The sequence below is a fragment of the Anguilla anguilla genome, chromosome 7 (genome assembly GCF_013347855.1).
Source record: "Anguilla anguilla isolate fAngAng1 chromosome 7, fAngAng1.pri, whole genome shotgun sequence".
Classification (NCBI taxonomy): domain Eukaryota; kingdom Metazoa; phylum Chordata; class Actinopteri; order Anguilliformes; family Anguillidae; genus Anguilla; species Anguilla anguilla.
In genome coordinates this window covers 15,330,847-15,355,267 of record NC_049207.1, presented here as the reverse complement: position 1 = coordinate 15,355,267, position 24,421 = coordinate 15,330,847, and the positions used below count along the sequence as shown (strand labels likewise).

At 41.1% G+C, this 24,421-nt stretch overlaps 1 protein-coding gene across 1 annotated transcript in view; it reads right to left on the bottom strand.

Annotated features, from left to right (window-relative positions):
* Positions 1-23,678, bottom strand: part of LOC118232434 (semaphorin-3D-like) — a 45,790-nt gene extending 22,112 nt beyond the window's left edge. The window contains exons 1-6 of the mRNA XM_035427425.1: positions 23,349-23,678; positions 14,899-15,089; positions 8,094-8,245; positions 1,260-1,322; positions 872-991; positions 343-436 (exon numbers count right to left, since the gene is read on the bottom strand). Of these exons, the coding sequence (XP_035283316.1) occupies positions 343-436; positions 872-991; positions 1,260-1,322; positions 8,094-8,245; positions 14,899-15,052 (583 nt within the window). The 5' untranslated portion in view covers positions 15,053-15,089; positions 23,349-23,678. The remainder of the gene's footprint in view (positions 1-342; positions 437-871; positions 992-1,259; positions 1,323-8,093; positions 8,246-14,898; positions 15,090-23,348) is intronic.
* Positions 23,679-24,421: the final 743 nt, after the last annotated feature.

Genomic DNA, 24,421 nt, shown 5'->3' with positions numbered 1-24,421 from the left:
GCCATATATTCTCTTAATCTGCCCTCCCCGAGCGCGTTTCAGAGCATAAATGAGTTTGAACCTCAAAGGGCCGCGGGCGGCCCACCGGCCTCTCCGATCTCTTCATCTCCGCTGGCCTGTCTAAAGGTCAGCGGCTCCGGCTCTATGATTAGCCTATTGCTATTTGTTTTCAATAAAATATGAATATATATTTGCGGGAATGTGGCTTTTTGGTTCAGAGACGCTCAGCTGAGACAGACAGCGTCCGCGCGAAGGTGGGAGGAAGGACGTCGATCGGAACGGGAGGGATAAGGTCAGGCTAGCGTCCGAGGGGCAGAACGGCAGTGGAAGGGTTTTTCTCACCTGTTAGGACCGAGGCAAAGGGCTGCCAGGGGTCAAAGGGGCACTTCAGTCTCCCAGGCTCAATGCTGTGCAGATGGAGCTGGAATGTGGCATCCTGTGATGGGAGACAAAGTTTATTCAATATGGTGTCAAAAACATGTCATGTCTGATACATCAGATAACACCCATCTTTCAAAACGTATTGTTTTAATAATATACTAAAGCATTTCGCCATGGAATATTGACAGGATTCCATAGGAAAATGAAATTAAATGAAAGCAATAATTTATTACAGTACATCCTCAAACCTATCACTGGAGAATCAGATCTATACTGAGGCCATAGCATTGCAACAAACTCAATAGGCCAGAACTAGTTATGTGAATCTAACTTGAAATTTTAACTTCCAAAATCATCGCCTTGCTCGCTGTAAAAAATAGACAAACCAAACCACATGAAAAACACATTTTGTAATTGTATGGCGGTGCAGTAAACATGTGGGCCAGACTGCCAACTTTGAAGCTGTCCATCATTTCTGCAGTGCCCCTACCTCTCCACGTCCGCCAGTCTCCACAAAACCACACATCGGGAGGAAGGCCCCAGTCCCGCACGCATACACATGAGTCCGGTTGTAGCTGTGGAGCACCCGGATGAAATTGGCACACTCCGTCTATAGGGGGAAAGAATGAATGACTGGCTGACTTAAAAATGAAAGTCACTACATGGAGCGTATTAGCATTTTTGAAAGTAGAAAGAATACAATTAAAATCAACACGCTTGAGATTAATTAGCCAACTGAGCCAACAAGTCATGCAGTTGAGTCAAAGTCAAAGTCACTTAATTTTTAATTTGTGAAAAGCAAACTTCTGTAAGACGTCAGTTGAAATTTGCTAATGAAAAATATTCCTAGCTGAATATAAAGAAAAAATCAGACTTACATGAGGATTTTTCCCAGCGAAAATACACGTTTCCACTCTCTCTCTTGATGCAGGCCAGCTGATCTGCAAAAAAATATGCATAAATACAGCATTAGAATAAATTTTGCATAAGCACAGCCGGTCTGTGGCCAAAATCCCATTTCCCTTATCTAAAGTGGGGAATCATCTTCACATGCATTTATCTAAGTATTAATGAAAACTGCCTGCAGTAATCTTCAGCCAAACAATGCAGTCTTTGAATGCTGTCAACGACTCTGCTATATTGCATTCCATGACCACCATTTTCCATTCACCGTTTTTGAGCCCCACCCATTTCCCCCTATATGTCTGAAACATAATGAAAGCAACGGGCTGCCATGTGAACAAAAGGAACTCTGGAGATCTGAAGATCACATTACGTGCACAACTTACATTTCGAAAGCACAATTATCAGTATAACGGGCATGTATTTCCAGAGAGCAGGCCTACAGTACCGTGTGGAGGGCAAGCCATCCCTCCTGCCCTGCGTGTGCACACATGTGTTATAAAAAGCTTAACTGATTAACATGCAATCCTCTGACCTTTACTGGGGGAACGCGTCACCGTACATAACACCGGCCTGTGGAATCCATGCAAAACACCTTATAATTACATACGGACACAGGTTCTCGTGAAAGGACTTAAACTGAGGCGCTTTGAAGCAGTGTGGAGTCAAAATGTGAGTCCAGCTCCGACTGTAAAAGGCTAACACGCACCACCCCCACCACCCCCCGCCCCCTGATCCCTTCGAAGTGAAGTACAGCTCTCCGCTAGAGGCCCAGAATGGTCGTACTATACTGGGGCATGGAACATTGTGCACGATTAGGTCGGAGATGACTGCTTGCTTAGGGTGAGCGAAGCTGAAGAGATCTGTACACATCTGTCCCTGTGTGAGATATGACATTCCTGTTCTGCACCTTCTTTAATATTACAGGCCAAATTATATTGGTATTGGATATTAATTCATGTTATGTTAAATGAACGTATGTGTGTGTGTCTGCATGTGTGTGAGTGTTTGTGTGTGTGTGTGTGTGTGTGTGTGTGTGTTACTATCAGAGTTCAGGATTAGGGCCCATTTTGTGAGTCCGGATGGCATAGTCATTTGGGGAGCCTATGAGTTTATCCACAAGGCTAGCAAGGCAATCCTACTTCATTAACATGTATCAGAGTGTGCTTTTTTAAACTCAGTAAAAATAAATGTTGAGTCAATATGGAGGCATTTCACCTGCAGATGATCTAGTCAGACTCAGCTGAACTATCTATTACTGCTGTAGATAAGTACTCCAAGACTACAGCACAACAAAACATGACATGACAGTACAAAAACAATGAATTTAAATTATAAAGCACACATTTTTAAAGAGAACTGTCAGTCTGTGGTCCCTCTATACATTAGGCTGTAGTGTGGGAACATGGAGAAGCCGTGTGTTTATCATAGTTTATTGGATTAAAATAAGGATCAGGGCCTCAGTACCTCCCTGTCCATAATCTCTGGTGAGATGAGATATTGTGTGTGGGTATGTGTGTGTGTGCATGTGTACATGCGTGTGTGTGCATGTGTGCAGGTGCATGTGTGTGTGTGTGTGTGGTGGTGACGTGTTTTTGAATATTCCGTATTACTTTAAGGGTACTTCATCACATTAAGTCCTTTCACATCAAAAAATTAAGAGTGTTGTTTTATTCAACTCATATCCTTAATTCTCTTGAGAAATGCAAGAGGGGTTTAAAGCACTGCATTAATTATTATAAAACATACAGTTACCTCTCTGTTAGAATTAAAATGTTTCCAAAGCATGCTGTGACTTTGCAGCTAAGGTAAACTACAGTAATGCATTATGGGCTGTCCATCATTTAGTATGGTCCAACACTTAAATCTGTCCATGAAGGTCATTTACCAGCAATGCAATCCCTACTGTAACATTGCATAGGAACACTTCTGTCACCAGCGGAATTTCTCCACCTGTGTTAGTTCATTCATAGTACCTCTCACAACCTGGAAGGCTTATTCACAAACATGAAAAAAATTAAACCAGTCCTCAAGAGAAACATCATTCATGACCTTTTCTTTATGGCTAGCCTCATAGCACAAAGAAAGCCATTTAACCTGACATCGATCATAAAACCCATGGTCAAATAGTATATGTGTTTTTGCCACTAAATTGGATTTATGCGAGCACAACATCATCAAAATGTTACAAGCTTGTTTCCCCAAACACAATTAAGGCACAATACAGTATCGATAGGAAAACCTAACAAATATTGAAATGAAAATATCAGCTGTGGGCTTTTAACCCACTATCCAAACTCTTAAATGTATGTGTCTTCAGCAGGCTCAAACAGTACAGCGTTGCAGCGTTATCTCCACACCATCAGTCACCTCAGTGACAAAGAGTAGACACACACTCCATCCATCCATCCATCCATCCATCCATTATCTATACTCGCTTATCCTGGGAAAGATCACCAGGGGTGCTGGGGCGAGAGGCAAGAGTGCACCATGGACAGGCTGCCAATCTATCACAGGGCACATACACCATTCATTCACACACTCACACCTATGAGCAATTTAGAGTCTCCAATTAGCCTACCTGCATGTCTTTGTTAAAAGTGTGCCACAAAAGATTTAGAAATGCTTCAAAATTATGAATGTTCATGATTTTACTTTAACCAGTAGACTACTACTAATAAGCATCTATATAGATGAGGCAATGCTGTAGCTTTAGGCATGTTGAAACTATTCTAGCTTTAAAGTAGGTACAGTAGAAGGCTTTGTTAAACATCTATGGATTATAAAACAAGACCTTATCATTAGAAATGTTGAAAAAGGATTAACTTTAAAAGACACTCAGTAAAGTACTACATAAAGCATTGATGAATAATTTCTAAGGAAATACCTCAGCATTATGAATACTGAAAAGGGTTCCAAGTTAAAGCCTGTATTGCATAACAATTATACATAAGGCATCTATGAATGATTTTGAAAGCAATACCTCAAAACTGTGAATGTTAATGATTTATTTTTAAAGGGTTTCAATAACTCCAATACTTTACAACACATAATACCTGCCTCCATAGAAAATAACACTTCTCCTCACATTAGAGATTTTTTATGTGTCATGAACATTCACACTCCTTTTCAGTAGTTATTCCACCATTGTTTCACAGGGACAACACTACTGAGATATCTTCAAGTCTCTTTAGGTGACCTTTCCTCCATACAGAATTGTTCCAAGATCCTTCAGATCTTTCAGGCCGCACTGATTATAAATTCAAGCCACAAATTTTCAATAAGGTTTGAGTTATGCTTGGCATCATTATCTTACTGAAAAATCAATTTGCATAAAAGTTTGAGCTACCTGTCAGGAAGCCAACCGGGTTTTGGCCAAAATGTCTTGGTACTTGCTGGAGTTTATCATTTCACTGATCTTCAGAAGAAATCCAGGATCCGTAGATACAAAGCAACCCCATAATATTAAAAACCAACCACCTTGTTTCAGAGCAGGTATGACGTTCTTTCATAGGCATCCTTCTTCTGACGCCAAACCAAATTCACTTCTGGTATGCATGGCCAGAAAGCTGAGTTTTGGTCTCATCAGTCCACAAAAGCCAGTTACAACTGAAATTACAATGTGCTTTAGAAATCCCCAGTTTCTTATTTTTGTTGATTGGCCACAACAGCCCATTGAGGGGAATCAACAAAAATAGAAAAAAAGCAAGTATCAACAACCCTTTTCCCCTTCATTGTGATGGATGGTGCATGGGTTTACTTGTGTTACCTCATTTTTATACCCCTGTGAAACAGGAAGCCACAGCAGGCCACAAAACAGTTCCCTAGGACTGAGATTACATCTTCTGTATTTCATTTAAAACAACCACTAGAGGTAAGGCATTGTGACATGCATATTTTTTTAGCAAAAAAGCATGTTAAATAGCATATTCTTCTCTCAGCAATATAAAATAATATAATTTTCCATTTTTTGAACATGGCATGTATTGTTTACAGTAATGTACCCAGTCTTCTTTATCAAGCGTATTTAATGCTTTATGTTCAATTTGCCAATTTTATTTTTATTATATCATACATTTTCAGTAAGGCACTCTATAAAGCACTCCTTAACCATTCCTTCACTGAAAACTTCATATTACATAAAACTGTATTGACTAATTGAAATGTACTCAAATTTTAAGACTGAGAACCTTACACTGCAGACTGAAAAGCTTACACTGCAGATCATGAATTTAATTTAGAATATTTACTGAGGCAACTGATATTAAGAGTCATGCTCAAGAGCATAACATCTTCCCTCAGGTCAAAAGTCGAGTTCCATAACCAGCGCTCCATATTTCTGTGATTAAACATTTTAGGGAGTTATTTGCTGCAGATCTGAAGCCATTTGGAAAGGCAATATTTGCTCTGGAAATAAGGGGAACGAGAGAGGGGAATGTATCTACGGGAGATTTTCCTGGCAATAGGGCCAGAGCACGTTGGACAGATGGGGAATTTGGCTCAACTTTCCCATACCTTCGCCTATTGGCATGCACTAGGCAAGGTTTTCCAAGAGCAAAAAAAAAAAAAAAACATTCTTAGACAAAAGGCTACAGAAACCCAGTGACAGTGGCCCCACTTTAAAAAAAAAAGATTATCATAATAATAAGCTATCGCTCCTGCATTCCTTCAAAAAAGGGAAGAGAGAGACAGAGAACCCGTTCTTTAAAACCGCAGTTGTCATGAGACCTGGCATTCTGCCGTGGGTCTGGGTTTATGTGAGTGACCGTGGCGGTGAGGTCGGTGTGTGACAGGCACTAAATCTTCTCCCACAACCCCCCACCCCCCACCCCCCCACACCCCCCACCCCGGTGACAACCGTGTCCCATCATGCCACGGCCTGACTCTGCATTATCCTCACGCTGTGTCCCCGCACTCTCCGACAGTGACTGACAGCTTTCATTGGGCCGGCAGCCCCCAGAGAATTAATTGGCCTGTGCGCCAGCGTGGGAATCTTTTTTTACACGAGTGGGCGGGATTTGTTTGGGCTAGAAAGAGCGATCGGGAGGGAGAGAGAGAAAGAGAGAATGAAAGACGAGGTAAAGTGGGAGGAAGTACACAGCGCACTACGGTAGAGCGTTAGAAAGACAAAATGAAAAGAAAGAGCAGCACAGGAATGAGAGGTTACTCTCTATGTCTCACTTGCCAGACCAGAAACCACAGATAATGAATGGATTCAAAATGCCTGCATTCACCAGCGTGTATGCGCTGCAGGAACCTGTGGTGACGGGGTTGTCCCAGGCTATAAATCACTGGATGTTGTTGGCTTCCCATGACAATTAGAATAAATGCAGTTATTAAGCTGTGGTACATCATGGTAACCTGAATAAAACTGTTAATCTTAAAAACCCCACAGTCGCATGCAACATTACAGGCTGTAGAACTTCCAGGGATTTGGCAAAGTCATTTCCCAAACATTTATCGGCCTAGCTAAATCATTTATCAATTTACGGCACACACTTTACTTAAGATGTTTGACATGTTTATTTAAAAAAGCAATCTGGTGCAAAACAATGTTATCTGGACTGTGCTGGTGTTGGTGATGAGGAAACACCACTTGAGTGAAGCTAAAACAAAGTGATAGAAATCAAATAAACACCCCTAGCACTCCAAGACATAGCTCGCAGCTGCGTATACAGATCTGGGCTGGAAAATCCACTGCACACCCTGCAGAAAACGCCAACATGTATCATAAAACGCATGTCGCTGAGGTGGAGAAACGGCAATCATGTTGCTGGGACCCCCGTGGTGCTGCTGCGACCCCAGAGCTCGACGATAGCGATGATGTGTAGCCCTGTATGCAGACTGCAACCCGCTCTGGGGGATCATTACTGTCTGCGAATGGAGTCTGTGTCGCAGTCTATGTCAGACAGCCGCTTCTCAGAGTAGACTGCCAGGAACCATGAGAGATAGATGCTGCGGCTTCTTCTTCACGTGCCGGGCAGCGAGAGAGCGCTTACTGTATGATGTATCGTTTTCGCTCCAGGCCTGAGCTGGACAGCGTCCCACTGGCGGCCGGCCAATTCAAACGGAGACGAGGGCTGAAATCCTCCACCGCCACGCTGTCATTATTTGCAACTGTCTGGCGCTTCGTGGTGTGAAAGCACAGCGTGAACGCTTCTACCGCGTATCACACAGTGTGACTGCAACTCCCGCACAGGTCACAGTGCGACTGTTCCCGCCCTGGAGTTCTCTGCCTGGTGGCTCCTGACCCTTGGCTCACAGCATGACTGCTACTGTACCGCAGCTCAGAAAGTTGCAGCAAAAGCTGCTTTTCTGCTGTAACTACATGACTCTGCAGCAGCTTTCTACAGCAGAAATGGTGCATCGGAGAGTGACAATTACACATTGAAGCTTGTCGCTAAATTTCATCTGGAGGATAAACGGCTACTCACCATGGCGGTCTTGGCTTTTCTGTGCGCCTCGTTTGAGTCGTGGGAAGATTAACTGTAGCATGTGTGTGTTCTGCTTGCTCTCTTAACTCCTGAGTAAATTCTACATGTCTGGGCAACAACTGCTTTATAACTAAAGGACAACACACAATGACTACACAATGACAATTGTTCTTATAGTTACAAGTAGTAGTTACTAAAACTTTGAACTTGGAATTCAAAACAAATAAAGCATCAAAAAAGTGATACTCAATTACAGAAATTATCACTATAGAGGTGTAATTCCACCTTGCCGTGAACTGCCTGTAGGTAAATGATACTGCAGAGAAAGGGATATGAGGGGAGTCTCGAGCTTGGGGTCCTGTTCTCATACTGTACCTTCTTTGGGCTCCTGTTGAGGTGCTCCAGGTCCAGCATGAAGATGTGGTCCCTGGCCCCCAGCAGCAGGCGGCCCCTCTCCTCATCCAGCAGCAGGGTGTGGGAGTGCAGCCCCTCACGGAAAGGGGCCACAGTGCCTGAGTGAAGCAGCTCTGGGGAGAGGACAGCAACTCATCAGCTTACTTTGACACGCAAGCACACACACACACGGACGCGCGCAGGCACGATGCAAGCACACACACATATGCGTATGTATGCACGCACACATGCACACACACACAAACACCCACACACCTACTCTTACAGGCCTATTACACACACACACACACACACTCACACACACACGCATGCATGCAGGCGCACACACACACACACACACACACACACACACACCTACTCTTACAGGCACACCACACACACATGGATAAGTCAGACAGCCACACTACACACTCTCATACACACACACACACCATATTCATACAGGCACACAACACACACACAGAATCTTGTGTTGTACACACACACACACACACACACACAATCTCTCTTTATCTCTCTCTCTGACACTCAATAACTCATAACTGCATATGGTCTGTTTCCCGTTTGCATGGTTAATATTTCAATTGGGAACAATGCCTTTCATCATGGCAGGGTTTAGCAGTCATGCCCTGATGGCTTCTTAAAGGGCACGCTGCTAAGGAACAAAACAAGCTCTTGTCATGGATTTGACTTTTCACTGGAATGTACATTTTTCATTTAAGCACAGACACAAAGTATCCATGGCGTTCCACCAAAAGGACTCTCTGAGACACCATTAATAACCAGATTACTGATGTGTGGCCATGAAAAAACAGGCTTATCAAAAAGGCTTCCATGATAAGGGAAATGTCACATGCAACCCCCCATCATAATTACAATGCAGGTGTTGGTATATATGACTTTTGGTATTAATAGCGCTAACAGCACCACCACTGATAAAAATCTCATCAGAGTGTAAGAAATCATTGTTCCTACTCAGTCCAGTTCTGGCCAGTGAGACAATGGTCATCTCACACGGCACCATACTTAAAGTAACCGTGACCCTGCACAGCTCCTGAACATGTCTGTCAGGCAGGAGTGCAGATTCTATCACGATCAAAGTCCCCGCTCTGATGCCAGAGACTCTGAAATGACGCATCCACCGTACAAGGTCTCCTTTTATACAGCAGGCCAAATCTCCTTGGCGACGAAACCACATCTCCTTGGGGGATATCTTTCTGCTCATAACCTGAAACTGAACCTGATTTAAGTATTTTTGAACCTGACTGGCATGACCACAGATTGTCATCAACTTTGTGTTTTGTTTCCTTCAAGTGAAAAAGAGCTTTCTTATCCTCTCACTCTTGTTTGCTGATAACGCACAAATTGCTTTTAAATTAATTCTTGATGACCAACACCTTGATTATTGAGCAGTAGTTGAATGATAGCCTCACTGCTTTGATATTACTGTTTGGCTCTTGTTTAAATATTGTAACTGAATGTGTAGACTGTAAATTCAAAACCTCAAGCATCAAAATTTTAACTAAGTCAGCAATATTTTTATATTGTTTTTCCTCACTGCTATTCTAAATAAATCACACTTCCCCCATGCATGATAATGTGTCTAACAGTTGGTAAGAAATCACTTTTTAACAACTCACTCATGCAAACATGAATCATTTATCAACTGAAATTAACTAATCTTTTTTAATTTTCACAAAAACATTTTGTATTTTGCCTGCATGACATTTATAGACAGTAGATTTCTCACATTAATTATTTGAAGTCACTGATCTAAAACTACACATGTAAAGCACATCATATCATTATGTTTTGAGACAGCAGAAATCTGTTTCCAATTGTTGTATGTAGGATTTGTGACTTGTGAACCTATCATACTGACAAAGGTCAGTGGTCGAAATAATTAGGGCTTAATGTTCTTATTGGCAAAGACATTAGCTTACGTAAAACAAAACAAAAAAAGTTCATCTTGGGAGTAGACTTTCATGCAAACTCATAAGCCAATAATCCAACTGTTATGACATAACCAAAAGCAATTACTGATATAATGGCAACACACAAAAAGTGCTGCTTAGTTAAGAATATCTTTTATATCTTCTGTGTTCTGTGTTGTCTTAACAAGTCACTACTCAATGTAAGAATTCAACACTTGAACCAAGCTAGTTACATTTTATTGAATAAAGATCTTGTCAGAATCAAATCAGTCACTTGCTTTCATGGGCTTGCAGTAGCAACCTTTTGAAATAACTTCTGACTCTGGGCCAGTTGGAGAAATAATTGCCTGCTTTTGGATCACAGCACAACCTTCCTCGGTAGGTCTTGCACAAAAAAAGCCAGTGTGAAAGTAATTCTGTGACTGTAAGCTGCAGTTAGCCTAGCCTTCAGACAGTCTACTCTCTGCGATCCGCACGGAGACCTTTTGGCCTATCTGTGAGATTTCTGCAGAGGCCATGACCGAACAACTCCAAGCACTATGCGTGGATCCATGTACCGAGCGCCGGAACATGGACGGATCAAACATCGCCACGGCAACCCCACAAAGGAAGGCACAGGCTGAAAGGACAGACAGCGCGATTTGGCCTCCGGGCACAAGGGGCTTAGCAAGTTTTTCACAATCAATATTTGCACATCCATGGTTCCTCCCCGGTACGCCACTGACAGATTAGCTGAACCGGACTTAGCCTAATCTAGATTGTAAACAGGCTGAGCAAAGAGCCTGTGAAAGACTACCTAGAGCCCTGCTCCAGCTAACACTTTATCTAAAGAGCTCCTGTAGGGTACTACGTTTCATAGTAATTCAACATCATCTGATTAACACTTCCATTGAGAACATAATCCTTCCATTTATTTGCACAAGATAACGCCGCTCAGTTGACACTTGCGAGGAGAGACTACAGGCTGCCTTTCTTTGAGAAACACTTTGAGGCTACGGTGACGCAAGTCTTGTTCTGATGTATTGTTTTCAGAGTTGTAGGCAAGACTCTTGTTCTTAATTACAGAAGACGCTCTGCAGTAAATCGGATCAATGTTAAAGAATAATTCATACAGTATGAGTACAGGATGTTGAAATCTGAAAGAACATCATAGCTCAAAAACCCATTGCTCTGCTAATCAAATGTGGCTTTAGAAAGGGTCTGGCATTGTGAAACGTCCGACCAAAACAACACACTACAGCAAAAGTTTGTAGCCTGACAAAAAAAAACAAAACAAAAAAAAACATCTGGAAGGATGCATTTTCTTGGTATTACAATAAACATGGTGCATAAATCAAAAATACTCTACAGTAGGCTGAAAATGCTATACAAATGTAAGTGTTTGTACATGAATGCAATGCTGTTACCAAGCCACCCAGAATGAAAAGAGCAGTTTACAACTCAACCCATGATAACCCTTCCAATGTAGTTAGATTACCCAATGCAGCAGAACTCAATTCCTTCACAGAAGGCATGATGGGAAACAAACCAACAGTCGGTTTCATTATCCTATATCATAGCATACCAAAGAAATGCCACCCACTGTCTAAAAGGGAATCGGGATAGGAAGGGAGAGCTGGGTATTCATCTTAGATCAAAGAGACAGACAGGAGATTTTTATGGGTTTCACTGGGGATGTGGGATTCCACTGTTTAATTAGGAATTAGGTAGAGCGGATGTCTCTATAGCATATAGTTCTTTCTACACTGTTTGGAAATGCAAAAAAGGACAGGGTGAGAAAGCGACTGAATGAAAACAATGTAGCTTTTCTAGAAAACCCCAAACTCTTCCCTGCCTCAAGCATACAGTCTACACACTGAGACACAGTCACCCAAGATGATTGTATAAAAGTCTTGTTTTACTACTTAATAATATTACGATTAATGGTAGCATATTTGTTGACTGTGTCATTTTTTTTAAATGGAAAAGAAACTCCCAAATAATGTCTGCAAATGTTTTGCTCACAAACCTGGATTATCTTTTTTCATCTTTACACCAGGTAATTCTCAAAACACAATCATTGATGTAGAAAGGAGGACGACTGGATTTTACATGCATTGTAAATTCTAGATGGATAATTAAGTTGTGCATACTTTTGTATGGAGGTTGTTACACAGAACCCCCCCCCCCCCCGCCCCCCCGCCCCCCCGCCCCTCATTTAAAGATTTTCAGATTTAAACAGAGAAACACAAAGGACAGGTGACAAAATACTCATTAAAAAATGAGTGCATTCTAGCCATTTGTCTTGTCCCAATCACGGCACGTGTCCAGAGTCTATTTCCGGAAAGCGCACTGTCTGACCCACAGACCCACAGGGGACTTGCTCTCCAGGTTGAAAGCATTTGTAAAAAATGACACTGTTTCCCTGGGTCCTGCTGTAAAATTGCCACTTCAAACAGCCTAGAAGCCAATGTGTTGAGCATCCAATAGTCTACTAGGTGCCTGGGGAGGGAGAACAATGGAACGGCATCAAAAGTCACTAGCTCTATCACAACTGCTATCTATCACCTCTTGGAGCTAAATGGGAATGGCTGCACAGTGGAAACTTTGAAGAACGACTGAAGATTGGAAGTGTGATCTCACAAAGCATCTGTTTTTTCACGGGATAATTCGATAAGTGTTCCTAGATGTGTGCCTTTTATGGACACTGCACGTGATGCCGGGCAGGCCTCAGGCAATGTGACGGCTGTGAGAAGATGCCGAATTCTAACCTCTGTTGTGTACAATCTCATAGTTAATTTAAACATAACTATTGAAATAAGTAAAGAAAGCATGTATTTCCTGGGTTTTTCTCGAGGCTGATTTACCCCTTCAATAGAGTAGATTTAAGTCAGCCAGCATTCTTGGCTGAGGCGAGCATGCTGTTTTTGAAATGTGAATTGACACAGAGATGAAGGATTCAAGTGGGATCTCAGTTTGACTTGGAAGACAGGCAGCGGTCAGGGCTTGAAACCCAGAGCTGCGGTTCACAGAGACTGTGGCATTAGCCCCGCTGAATGCTTTAAAACCAGACAATGCACTGATGGAATCTTCTCTTTTATTTGTTTCTCTCTTTTCATTTTGGCTGGGCTATCAATCATCATTAAAAGCATTTTTTTTTGTTTTGGGGGAGGGGGGATTTAAGAAACAAGGGTGCACACCAACATGCAAAATGATGGAGACAGTCACATTTGTTTTGCATTCTTAAATTCTGTCAGTTTTTTCTCTCCCAGTTCAGACAGCAACAAAACAACTGCCATATATTCTTTTCCTGTTAATATGTTACAGGAACACAGCTGCCATATTATGACCTATACTTATTTTTTATCTAGTTATAACTGACTTAATTTGAATTTTTATCAACAGTTTCCAAATGGTGGGAAATGGTTGCTTTTAAAAAAAGATACAGTGATACAACCAAATACACTTGAATAAACATCAAATATTAACTTTAGGAATACTTGTACTGTAGCAGCTACATATTTCACAGACACTCTAGATGGCAAATGACATAGTTTCAAATGGTACTGCAATTATATTAAAGCCTCCTGAGACCCAGCATAAGTATTTAAAGACCCAGTTTAAGTATTTTAACAAAACATGTTGCACTGAAAATATTTTCAAAAAGTATTACTTTCATTCAGTCTTCCTTATAGTGTAGGTTTCAGTACAGTAGAATACATGGTTCCTGAGATTAAGACCAGAGATTCATGTCCCCTAGGTTAGGCAAGTTTATTTTTTTATAATATTGTAAATGTACAATTGTGATTCCATAAACACTGAGAGATTTCACGGTGTTAGACCTGTTGCTAGTTTGCCCATTTTAATTAACTCTAGAGGAAATACTACCTTTTGCGATGAAGCCTTTTCCCTGCCTGTCATCACCACCATTCAAAATACAAAGATGCTGAGATGCCATGCAGAAAAATGACCTATTTGGTCACAGAGGGCTCCATCGCTGAGGAGTTATGGCTGTTAAACAGTTAATTAAATACAGCACAACCCACTTGCTCCACCTGAACTACCTAAGGGCGCAATCATTCACATGCATATGAACAAACTATCAGAGACATTCAGGATTGCTTTTTGGATTGAATATATTTCATAATATCTATCATTGCTTTATGGCCGACCCATTGTTCTGTAAATTTCCTGACCTCCAGCAATAATATTGATAGTCACACACTCCCCAGCAGTCACCCACAAGACTGGAAAGATGAAAACTGTGGTTAGACAATCACTTTTGGGGCCCCGTATGTTGATATAATTCACAGCTAGGAGCTTGAATTGGCAGCCTCAGAAAGGAGAGCCGGCTGTCAACGTTGGCTCTGGACAAAATCAGATATATATAAACGAAGGATACGTGACAGAAATCAAATCAACAGCTGAGAGGCTTTGGGGGAAAGACCACCTTAGCTGTTGATAATCCTTCTGTGTGAATTTTAAACGTTCAATGTACACACAAGATAGCCAGCTTTGCCCTTGGCTATAAATCACCGTTGGGTTTAGGCTGTGAGGTAATTCTATGCATATACAGGGGACACAGTCACTCTGGCATCTCTGTTACATGCACCATCTGGCCCATTCCTGCAAATGAGACCACTAACCACCAAGCCTTGAAACCACAGCACCATATATATGGCCTTGTGTTATATATATGAATACATGTGTTCATCCATGCCTTTTAGTAAATTAAGAACTTTGACACCATCCTGTTTTTCAAATGAACTGTAATTCAAATATCCAGCCTCCTTCAGCAAGATTCAATAAGAAAGTTACACCAGTCGATTTCTCAGAATAAGGTGCTCCCATACCTTTGTACCCCAGTGTGACCCTGGGAACACTCTGCTTGGCACTGTCCGCCAGAAGGGCCGGCAGAAGCAGCCCGAGTAGACGCATCCAGAACCGGAGTGGACCGGGTCGTCTGGAGCGGGTGGTCACCCTGCCAGCCTCCGTGTCTGCATCCATGGTGAACACCAGCCTGCAGCGGAGTGGAGTCTTCAGCCTTGCGTAGGGAGAGCAAGACCAGGTTAGATGACAGCCAGGGAGGGGCCCAGATCCATTCAGGAGGGGTGTTGGGTGGGGAGTAGGGGGGTCTGTTTAAAAATCTCACTGAGCTCTGGAGAACCCCTAGTGTGCGAATACTCAGCTGTTTACCATGGGCCCTTCCCAAGCATGTCAATTCACTTTGATAGGTTCCACCAGTACCCCCCTAAAAAAACCCCTACCCCAAGCTCCAATTCTAAGCTTGTCAGCTGCTGACTCCTTCGAGCGCTTCCTTTTGTTTTCCAAAATGCTCATTCCTAAATCCGTTCCCCCATGCACAATGGGCAGCCTGACAATAAAAGTAGCCGTATTCGAGGTCTTTCCGACTGTTGCTCTTTCTCTCGCATTCTTTACCCCCCCTTCCCCCCTTTCTCATGCTAAGCGGTGTCCTTAGCGGTGGAGGGACTCTTTCGAAGGGACTCCCTCGGTTAATGATCATCGTACTATTCTTTTAGCCCATTCTGCTGTTGTTAATCAGCTGACCGCCATTGAACTTGTGGGTAAAAGGAGACGGCAATGATGCTGCCACACCGGCCACCCTTTATTTCAGGGTCAGAGTCCCTTTAAGGAAGTATCGCTTATGGATGCAGTGGCAGTTTTTAAGGCGACTAACCCCCCCCCCCCCCCACCCCTGTTTCGGGATGGCCTGCGGATCACGTCCCACTAAGGTACAGATCCCATTACCCATTATCTTTCCCACAAATCCCAACAGACAAAGCCTCATGCCATTCGCCTCACAAGGTCTAACAAAAACAAATTCACTTGAAATACGACATTCCATTCTGAATTGATACAAACAATTTCAGGAATTTATAAAGGAAAGAATTCAATTTTTAAATTGGATACCTTTTCTACTTATCATATGTTCATGTATCGTGCCATTGTTCTGTCTACAGATGCACTGAATTTCCAAACTATGAAGAAAGCATGCAGGCTAAGCCATTGTACACATCTTGTCACGGCAAGAACAAGGCAAGGCATTCTGCCACCGGATATTCAGTCTGTGATCCACCCACATAAACTCACAGATATCATATCACTTCTGTTTATAGCCTATGAAGTCTACACAATACAGGCAGGAATGGAAATGTCACTGTAATCCAAGTGGCGCCATACATCTAAAAAAGTCCAAGACATAGGGCTATAATGCAGAAAGCTTGTTTACTGTAATGAGGGGATGCTTTATTTATTCCTACATTAAACACTTTGAAATTCAACAGATAATGTTCCAAAGTATAAACATCCCCAGGGTATAGAATTAGTCTATACATGCCTTCTGACTTACTCTGATTTGCCGTAATCAACTTATATCCCCCTTTAAAGGCAACAGAGAAAAATGCTCACATCAGCTCTAAAATGCAGCAAGTAATTTACATTTTTTATTCTCCATCCAAAAAAGGCAACTTAATTCTTCTGCCTAACAATACTTGACTTGATGTGTGGAGTAATACTGTATGGCTCCAATTCAAACTGCTTAATGTTCTCCATACTGAAGGCACAGTAATTTAGGTTCACCTCAAAATTAAATGCATGCTGTTTATCATGTGAAGAAACTCCATTCCATTCATTTTTTTCAAAAGAGATTACTCATTATGGAATAATTGTGCTGCAAAATCCAACTGGATTTGATATTACCACAACTTCAGTTGATGTGTAATTAGGCCTATATCCATTAACTATTTATTGGACAGTAGTAAAGAGAGACTGGCAACATAACCTAAATTTTCCATGCTGAGTTTGCAATAATGTGCCACATTCACTCAAATCTATGCGGGCCTTAGCATTAAGAAGAGTAAGGAGCCCTCACTTAGGGCAAACAACAGTGCGAGCCTTCTTTTCTTCTTCAAATAGCAAGCAGCACAGTACAAGCATGGGTAAATGCCCTCCGTGTGTGTTTCCGAAAGAGGCAGCCTGTGAAATGGGTGTTTGTGTGAGCCGATCAGCCCACCTCTGAAGTGACGTAGGCTATGATATGCCCAAGTGGGAGCAGCTCATGCAGACTGCAAACTGTTTGTGTAACGTGCACACAAACGGTCCCCTGTCTGAGTTCCTCTGCCACACCGAAGACATTGGCACACGGCTCTAATGATGCAGGGCCCTGGGTCCCAGGAACAAAGATAAACTGCATAAAAGTCAAGAGTACTCACTAAGAAGCATTTATGAGAATGGAGTGGCTCGGTTTGGAAAAATTCAACATGGGCGATCAAACGATCACTCAACAGGTGCCAAATGGGTAAAGCAACATCCGAACGTCCAGGGACGATACGCTTGACTTAGTGTTACGATTCGCAATCTTTGAAGCACAAGCAGTTAAAATCATTATGGTCATGCTGAAAAACCAAAACGAATGTGCCGCGGCCTTTATGTATGTAAAAGAGACATGTTTGATCTATTCAGTGACAGAAAATTCAACACTATGAATTCAACACCAATCTCTCTTAACACTTATATAATTCTTTTTTTTCACAGGAAGGTGCAATTTTATAGCCTCAGACTACCGAAATGGAACTGCACCAAAGAGACATGAACTGCCTCATGGTTTAGCAAGGTGATCAGTAAAAAGGAAAATACAGCAAAAGTGAACTGTTTCCAAAACCAAAGATATTTTTTGCTCTATTATTTAATTTTCTTCTCAGTAGTTAATCTCAAATATCTCAAAGCTTCGAAAACTTACACTTAAAGGCAGAGCATTTACGAGTGTGCCTACTGTAGCTATTCATAAAAGTAATTTAATGGGGAAAAAGATACAGGTTTTTTGTTAATGCAAAATTAAACACATTTAGACATTTCTGTGATAAAATCTGGTTTTAAAAATAATCATAACAAAAACACTCATTACTTGAGGCAGGGAGCAAAATCAAAGTCCTTGACGCAGAGGAATTGTTTTTGCAGACAACAGAAACTTGTTGCTCCCTGGTTTGTAATAAGCTTGCCCAGACTCAAAAATAATGCTGTTTCTGTAACCTTGTATACAACAGCCCCCATAAGTAAGTTTTGCATGCCATTTGAATCAATTCACAAGTCTCACTGAACTCACACTATGTAACCTCCAGTTGGTGTGACATCTGTGGAGAGAGATGTATGCTTTCATTCATAATGATTTTCGAATGTCCCACCCAAACAGCAAACACACCCAATATGAAGGCAGCTGCCTCGCTGCCTGCATCCACAGAAGTGAGTTCCCTCTGAAGGTAGTGCATTAACAGAAAAAGGAACTTGAAAAGGCAATGAATTTGGGATGCACTTTGAAGGCAGGATGACGTCACAGAGCATTCACATACCCACACAAGATCAGTGTTTACTGTTACAGGTGACAGCTTGTACTAAGGCAACTTAGATGGATGCATTTTTTGATGACTTTGGTTTGGGACATGTCTATGAAGGACAAATAGGTAAACTTGTGAAAACAGTGAAAATTTTGCCTTCAAATGCTGCCTTCTAAGGCAGCTGACTTCATATTGGGACACAGCCATATTCATATTGGGCATTAATTCAAGAACATTAGTTATCTTGCATGCTTATTCTTGGACTGAAGAACAGAATGCTTGGCCTAAAAAAGAAGGAAATCACTAAATAGCAATTTGGCTATTATGTGAATGAATTGTCCTTTACTGCAATCTAATTGCACTTTGAAGTCCTTATTTGAATTACTGACATAAAAATAAAGTCATCATCAGACCAAATGAAAGCATTAGGCTTCATAAATCATCACTGTCGTTTCCTTGAAAAAATGTACAATTGTTTCAGACTACCACCAGACAAACAGCAAGCAATAAAGAATATTACAGAACAAAAAATATAATTGTAGTACAGTATAGAAGACCATAAGCCATGGAAAACATATTTATAACTGACAGAAGATGTTTCATTTTTCTTCTTGGTTAATCCTCTTCAAGGTAAAAGTAACAGTAAGCACGTACTCCCTATACACATAAATCACGAGGAGATGACAAGACCTGTGTTTTAAGTTCAGTAATCTCAGGATTTGGCAGAGGGACATCATGTTAAATGGGTGGGCATTCAAGTAGCTGGCCTGTTATCTGAGCTCACTGTACACATTCCTGCGTGGGTTTAGTCATTGAACTTCTCAACATTCTAGAAAAGCTAATTCATACAAAAAAATTCAAGTGTGCACCATATATACCAGTAAAGAATGCCAACACTGGCCATGATCAATGTTGTATTTTTTCTATACACAAATATTAGTATCCATTTAAGCTGAAGACTCTCAAAATGAAACATACTTAAATCCCTATCAAAATCAATTGAGAGCGATTTCAGTAAGTTAATAACAAACTTTTAAAATACATACAAACCACTGAAATCCAATAAGCCCATAATTTATATATGAAATCGCTCCCTTGTTGCTGGGAAAAGCTCTAGTTACTCTACTCATTTGCCACTAATAAAACCTATTCATCATTCTGGCAGCCCTCTTTGGTCTGACCAGAGCTTAATTATTTGCATGGCTATTAATACAAACAAATTGAATTGAAATGCCATATAAAGACTGAATATGTTTCCTGCTGAGACAAATTATATTTCTTTACATCCTCCTAATCCTGAAATAGTATAGCTAACATTTTGTCCGCCTCTCCAGTTTCTCTCTTCTCATTCACTATTCTGTGTCATTTTGCATGCCAATTCCCTTTGCACAGCACGGGGTCAGTGTGCGGAACTGCATCTGAATTGCTACGCACTTGGTATAAAATATGCTGCAATGCCATGACACCCGCAACAGCTGGCCCAGTCCAGCATGTTTAAGCTCTAGTCTTGGGGGCACACTGTTTTATAGCAAGTTCTGCTTAGCTCAGCTCAAAATTAGATTCATTTTTTTGATGTCATAATTTGATACAGATTGAGGTAAATCACACAACAGGTATCTACAATTTGGCTAGTTCTTCCTCCATACAGTGTAAATGTGTGCAACTGATTGGACATCTGAGCAGAAAGATATAAGTAGCACTCTTTATTCTATTCATTTTAGTCAATCTTTGCCTTAAACAAATTAATGATTAACATAATGACATATTTGTAAACTGTTTTGGGCATATGATGACTCACTGAATGAAAAATTATAAACACCGAGACAGCAGCTCAAAAATGTGTTTAAGGCAAAAATATCTGTTGAATTGCTCCCATTACTTTATATTTAGGAGCAATAAGCCAGCACACAGTGTGTCCCCTGGGACCAGGGCTGAGAAACACTCATCACTTAAACTGAAATGCCATATGGCACTTCTACTGAATGTGTCACAATTCAAGTGAACTTTTTGCAGTCGATTGTCACTTGGCCAGAATCCTTAGAATAAAGCCAGTGAAAGTAAAAACAAAGATTCATTCTGCCAACACGGACCTGCATTAAGGACACAGCTGTCTGCTATTCAAAGCTAGTTTCAGAAAATTGTCTTGTACTTTTTGTTCAAAGTTGTTTAATGGTATGTGTTAATCCTCATTTATCTTAATGGAGCAAGGTTTTGGAGCGCAGATCACCTATCAGTTCAAGCCAAGAGCAATGCCAGGAAACATCTGATGTTCACTACCTTATGCTCAGGGAAATTCCTTAAAGTAAAAGACCCTTCACTGAAAGAACTTTCCACATTCTACAACAGAGGTTGACTTGATCCTTGGTAACTCTAGACGCCCTGCTAGTTTCCATCGATGCCCTTAATGGTGCATGACAAAATGGACACTGCCTTAAGTGCACCGCTTAATCTTCACCTCTCAATTAAAAGAAGGCTAAGTAGTCAGTAATACCTCCTCTAAATGTTCTTTTATTTGTCATGTCAGTGGGCAAGAGAATATATTTCACTCACGCCAGCATTGGTTGGGGGAAAAAAATTAAGTACAGGGAGAGGTGACATTGAGAAAGCGTTTCAGAGCCATGAAAAATACTGCATTTTTTTCTTGCACATGTAGTTCCCCTTGTCTCTACTGACAGTGTCCCATTGTATTCAGACAGTGCAAAGTGGGGCAGCATTCTGTCAGTCTTCTTGACAGCAGGGACAACCTGCAGGGCACATTTGTGAGAAACTGAAGTTTTGATATGAAATCATAAAAACTAGTTTCAGCCCAGTGTTTAGTGTTGTCATGAGAGATTCATTGTCCACTGGATCCAGCGAGACACCTCGGAAAAATATTTACAGTGCACATACAGTGCGGTTCACGTGAGATTCACGGAAGGAATTTAGCCCTGGAGTACAACAGCAATGCCCCACCTGGGCTAAATATCAGAATGGCTCATGAGGCTAGTCCCCTTTAGCGGTTCACTTCATTGGCACCCCAGCAGTACAGGCATGTCAGCAGCTGAATGAGCCTTAGAACCAGGGACTGTGACACACTGGTGTTACAGACTCTCAGTACACAAAGGAGGACGGATCTTATTAAAGAGGACATATCTGCTCGTTCAGGGGAATCTGGAATCTCAACCATATATGGATAGTCTACAGTTCTAAAAAAAGGAGCATGATTATAAACAGTGGTGCCCTATTAAGCCAGTGTATGTAGACTGAAATCAAAACAACTGAGGAAAAGTACCAGGAGTGAAGGCACGTCATAGCGGGTTAAATTGTGCTCCGGGGCATTCAGAAGTGAAGAAAACATCACAAAACTCAGACTGCGCAGGCAGGAGATGAACTAGAGGCAGCAGAGACATTATCTCACTGTATGTGCTAGGTCACAGAAACACATATAGTGATATGAAATGTCCTACATGCTTATGACGAGACGTCATAATCAGAAAATTGCAATCAGATCACGTTCCAAAAGCCAGTTCAATTACATGTGTTTTCTTTCTCTCTGTTTTCAGAATCGTCATGGCAGAAATTCACCCCAGGATTTATTTACTCTTGTCATTTTTAGAGGAGCCATTGGGCTGGTGCCAGCCAGCTCGATGTCTAAGAAAACCATTTAGAAATAACACCAAGGTCCTCACCTTGGGTTCTGGTGGAGTAACGAACAATCCTGACACCGACTATTTAAGAGCCAGACCATTGGGATGCAGGCATATGACTGAGGCAGTTCCCATGAGCTCTAGCTAAAACTCAGAAATACCATAACACCCTTAAGTGTGCAAGTTTCCATAAAGTAAGTCTATCAAAGAGATGTGTTATCCATACTGTTAGCCTGAGACAAACACTTCTGTAGATATGCGACCAGACTTATTCAGAAACAGAACAAGGGATAATTTCACATTTTAACAAGGCACAAAGGGGAACTCACTAAGCAAATATTAAGGCTTTGGCTGCCTCTTAACACAGGAGACTGGCACAAATGTGTGAGAAGGAATGAAAGTGTGGGTGGAGAACTTCAATCTTTTGAAGAAACTAAGCAGAACATACAGTGTTAGTTTGGTATGATTGGCAACCAAGTGGCCTAAAACATCTGCAGAATATTATATGACAAATCTGATAACAAATAAAAAACTCAACCCTGGTTTTCCTGTTTCCCGATAGGGACCTGTTTATGTAATAATATAGCACTTACGTGGAACTTAATCATCAGTCCTAGAAATTGATTCAATTCTCAACCAAGATCCTGTCACATTATGGCATATTTAAAACAGGGATGCATCTTCATCAGAACAGTAATAAAATCTGTCGATTTATCAGTATTCTGTAATAATAAGGTTTTGTTATTATTATTAGTAGTAGTAGTAGTAGTAGTATTTAGCTAAATTATATGTTCACTCTTGAAGCTGCACTTCTAACTCAGTGATGTAACTAGAAAAGTAACAGTCCATACGATATTTAGCCAACGCTATGCCGTAGCATTTTACTCAATTAAATAGCGCACTTCGTTGAAATTGCATTGCATCAGTAGTGCCTGCAATTGCCAACTTAAACCTTTCAGTAGCTTAAACCCAGAACCAACAGCTCATGTTGCACGTAAATTTCCGAATAAACTTGCGTTCCGAGTCCAATACACAGAAAGGTATTTGCCAGTCTTTTCCAAATAAAAAATTTAACAACCATATAAATTCAGTTCAATGTATTATTATTATTATTATTATTATTATTATTATTATTATTATTATTATTATCCACAAAAGATGTGACCAGTAAGACAAAATATTAACCAACACACAATGCTGCCGCGTCATGAAATGGCAATGAAAACATATTAAACGAAATTTACAAATCAATAGCGGCATAAAATTATATTAAAACATAACACGTGTTCATGCTGACTCGACTGAGCAAGAGGAAACGTAACCTACCTGTATTCAAGGTGTTTCAAGCTTAGGGAGAGGAGATCCCCGGCACGCTTTTTGGCACTTTTGGCACAAGACAGTTCACGCACGAGTTCATACTCAGCCAAATCACCCGCGTGTCAACGAATGCACCCAAGATACTGCTAGTATGATAAGAACAGTGTTGTTACAGACGCACGTAAAAACGAGATTCCGCGAAAGTATAAACACATTAAAGATGTCTCACGTTTGTATATTCCCTAACGCTCCAAACGTTCAGAAGTTATCCTTGCCGCTCGCTGGTGGACTGTCAGTGCACTCGTGTGTAGGGGAACTACAGCTGGCCTAGGGAGTCGCCGAGACGGCGAACCTACAATTAGAGTTTTTTTTCCCAGCAGGGTGGGGTCAGAACAAAGCTACTCAGCCAGGAGCAAGCTTCAGGTCAGTTTCTTCCCAAACCAGCTGTGTTTTCCGTCTACCTGCCAATGTTGGGATTTGGACAGTAATCTTATTTCCATAAATACATTTTAAAAGGAAAGATATTTCAATGTCTAAATAATCTTTCATATTTTAGGGGAAAAGGTGTACAAATGTATTCTTCAAGAATGAATTGTGGATGATACACCCAGCTACTATGCTACTGTGGCTACTGCTTGAGCACTGTAATAAATACAATAACCGCATGCTCTCACTTCACAACTTTTTCTTCTGCAGTTTTTGCACACTGACACATCGGCTACTGAGGTGACACAGAGTGCACTTCACATTAACCTTGGCATGAACGTTTTATGGGGAACAAAATTAATCTGTAGAAACTGGAAGCAAAGTTTCAAATATGAATTTTCTTCCAACCTCTTAACACGATAACGTGTACTTTATTTTGACCACATAGAAAACTTTGTATACTCCTTGTTTTCGTCTTTTTCTCGTATACAGGTTAAGACACTATGTGACAGCTATCCCAAGCAGAGACTGTGAACTTAATGATAATTTAATGTAGTATAATCAAGATTTGTCTGTTAATGCTCTGCATAAAATAAAATAAAATGTAAATCTGTGAATTAACAATCAGGAAACTGTAGAATCATAGGCAATGGTTC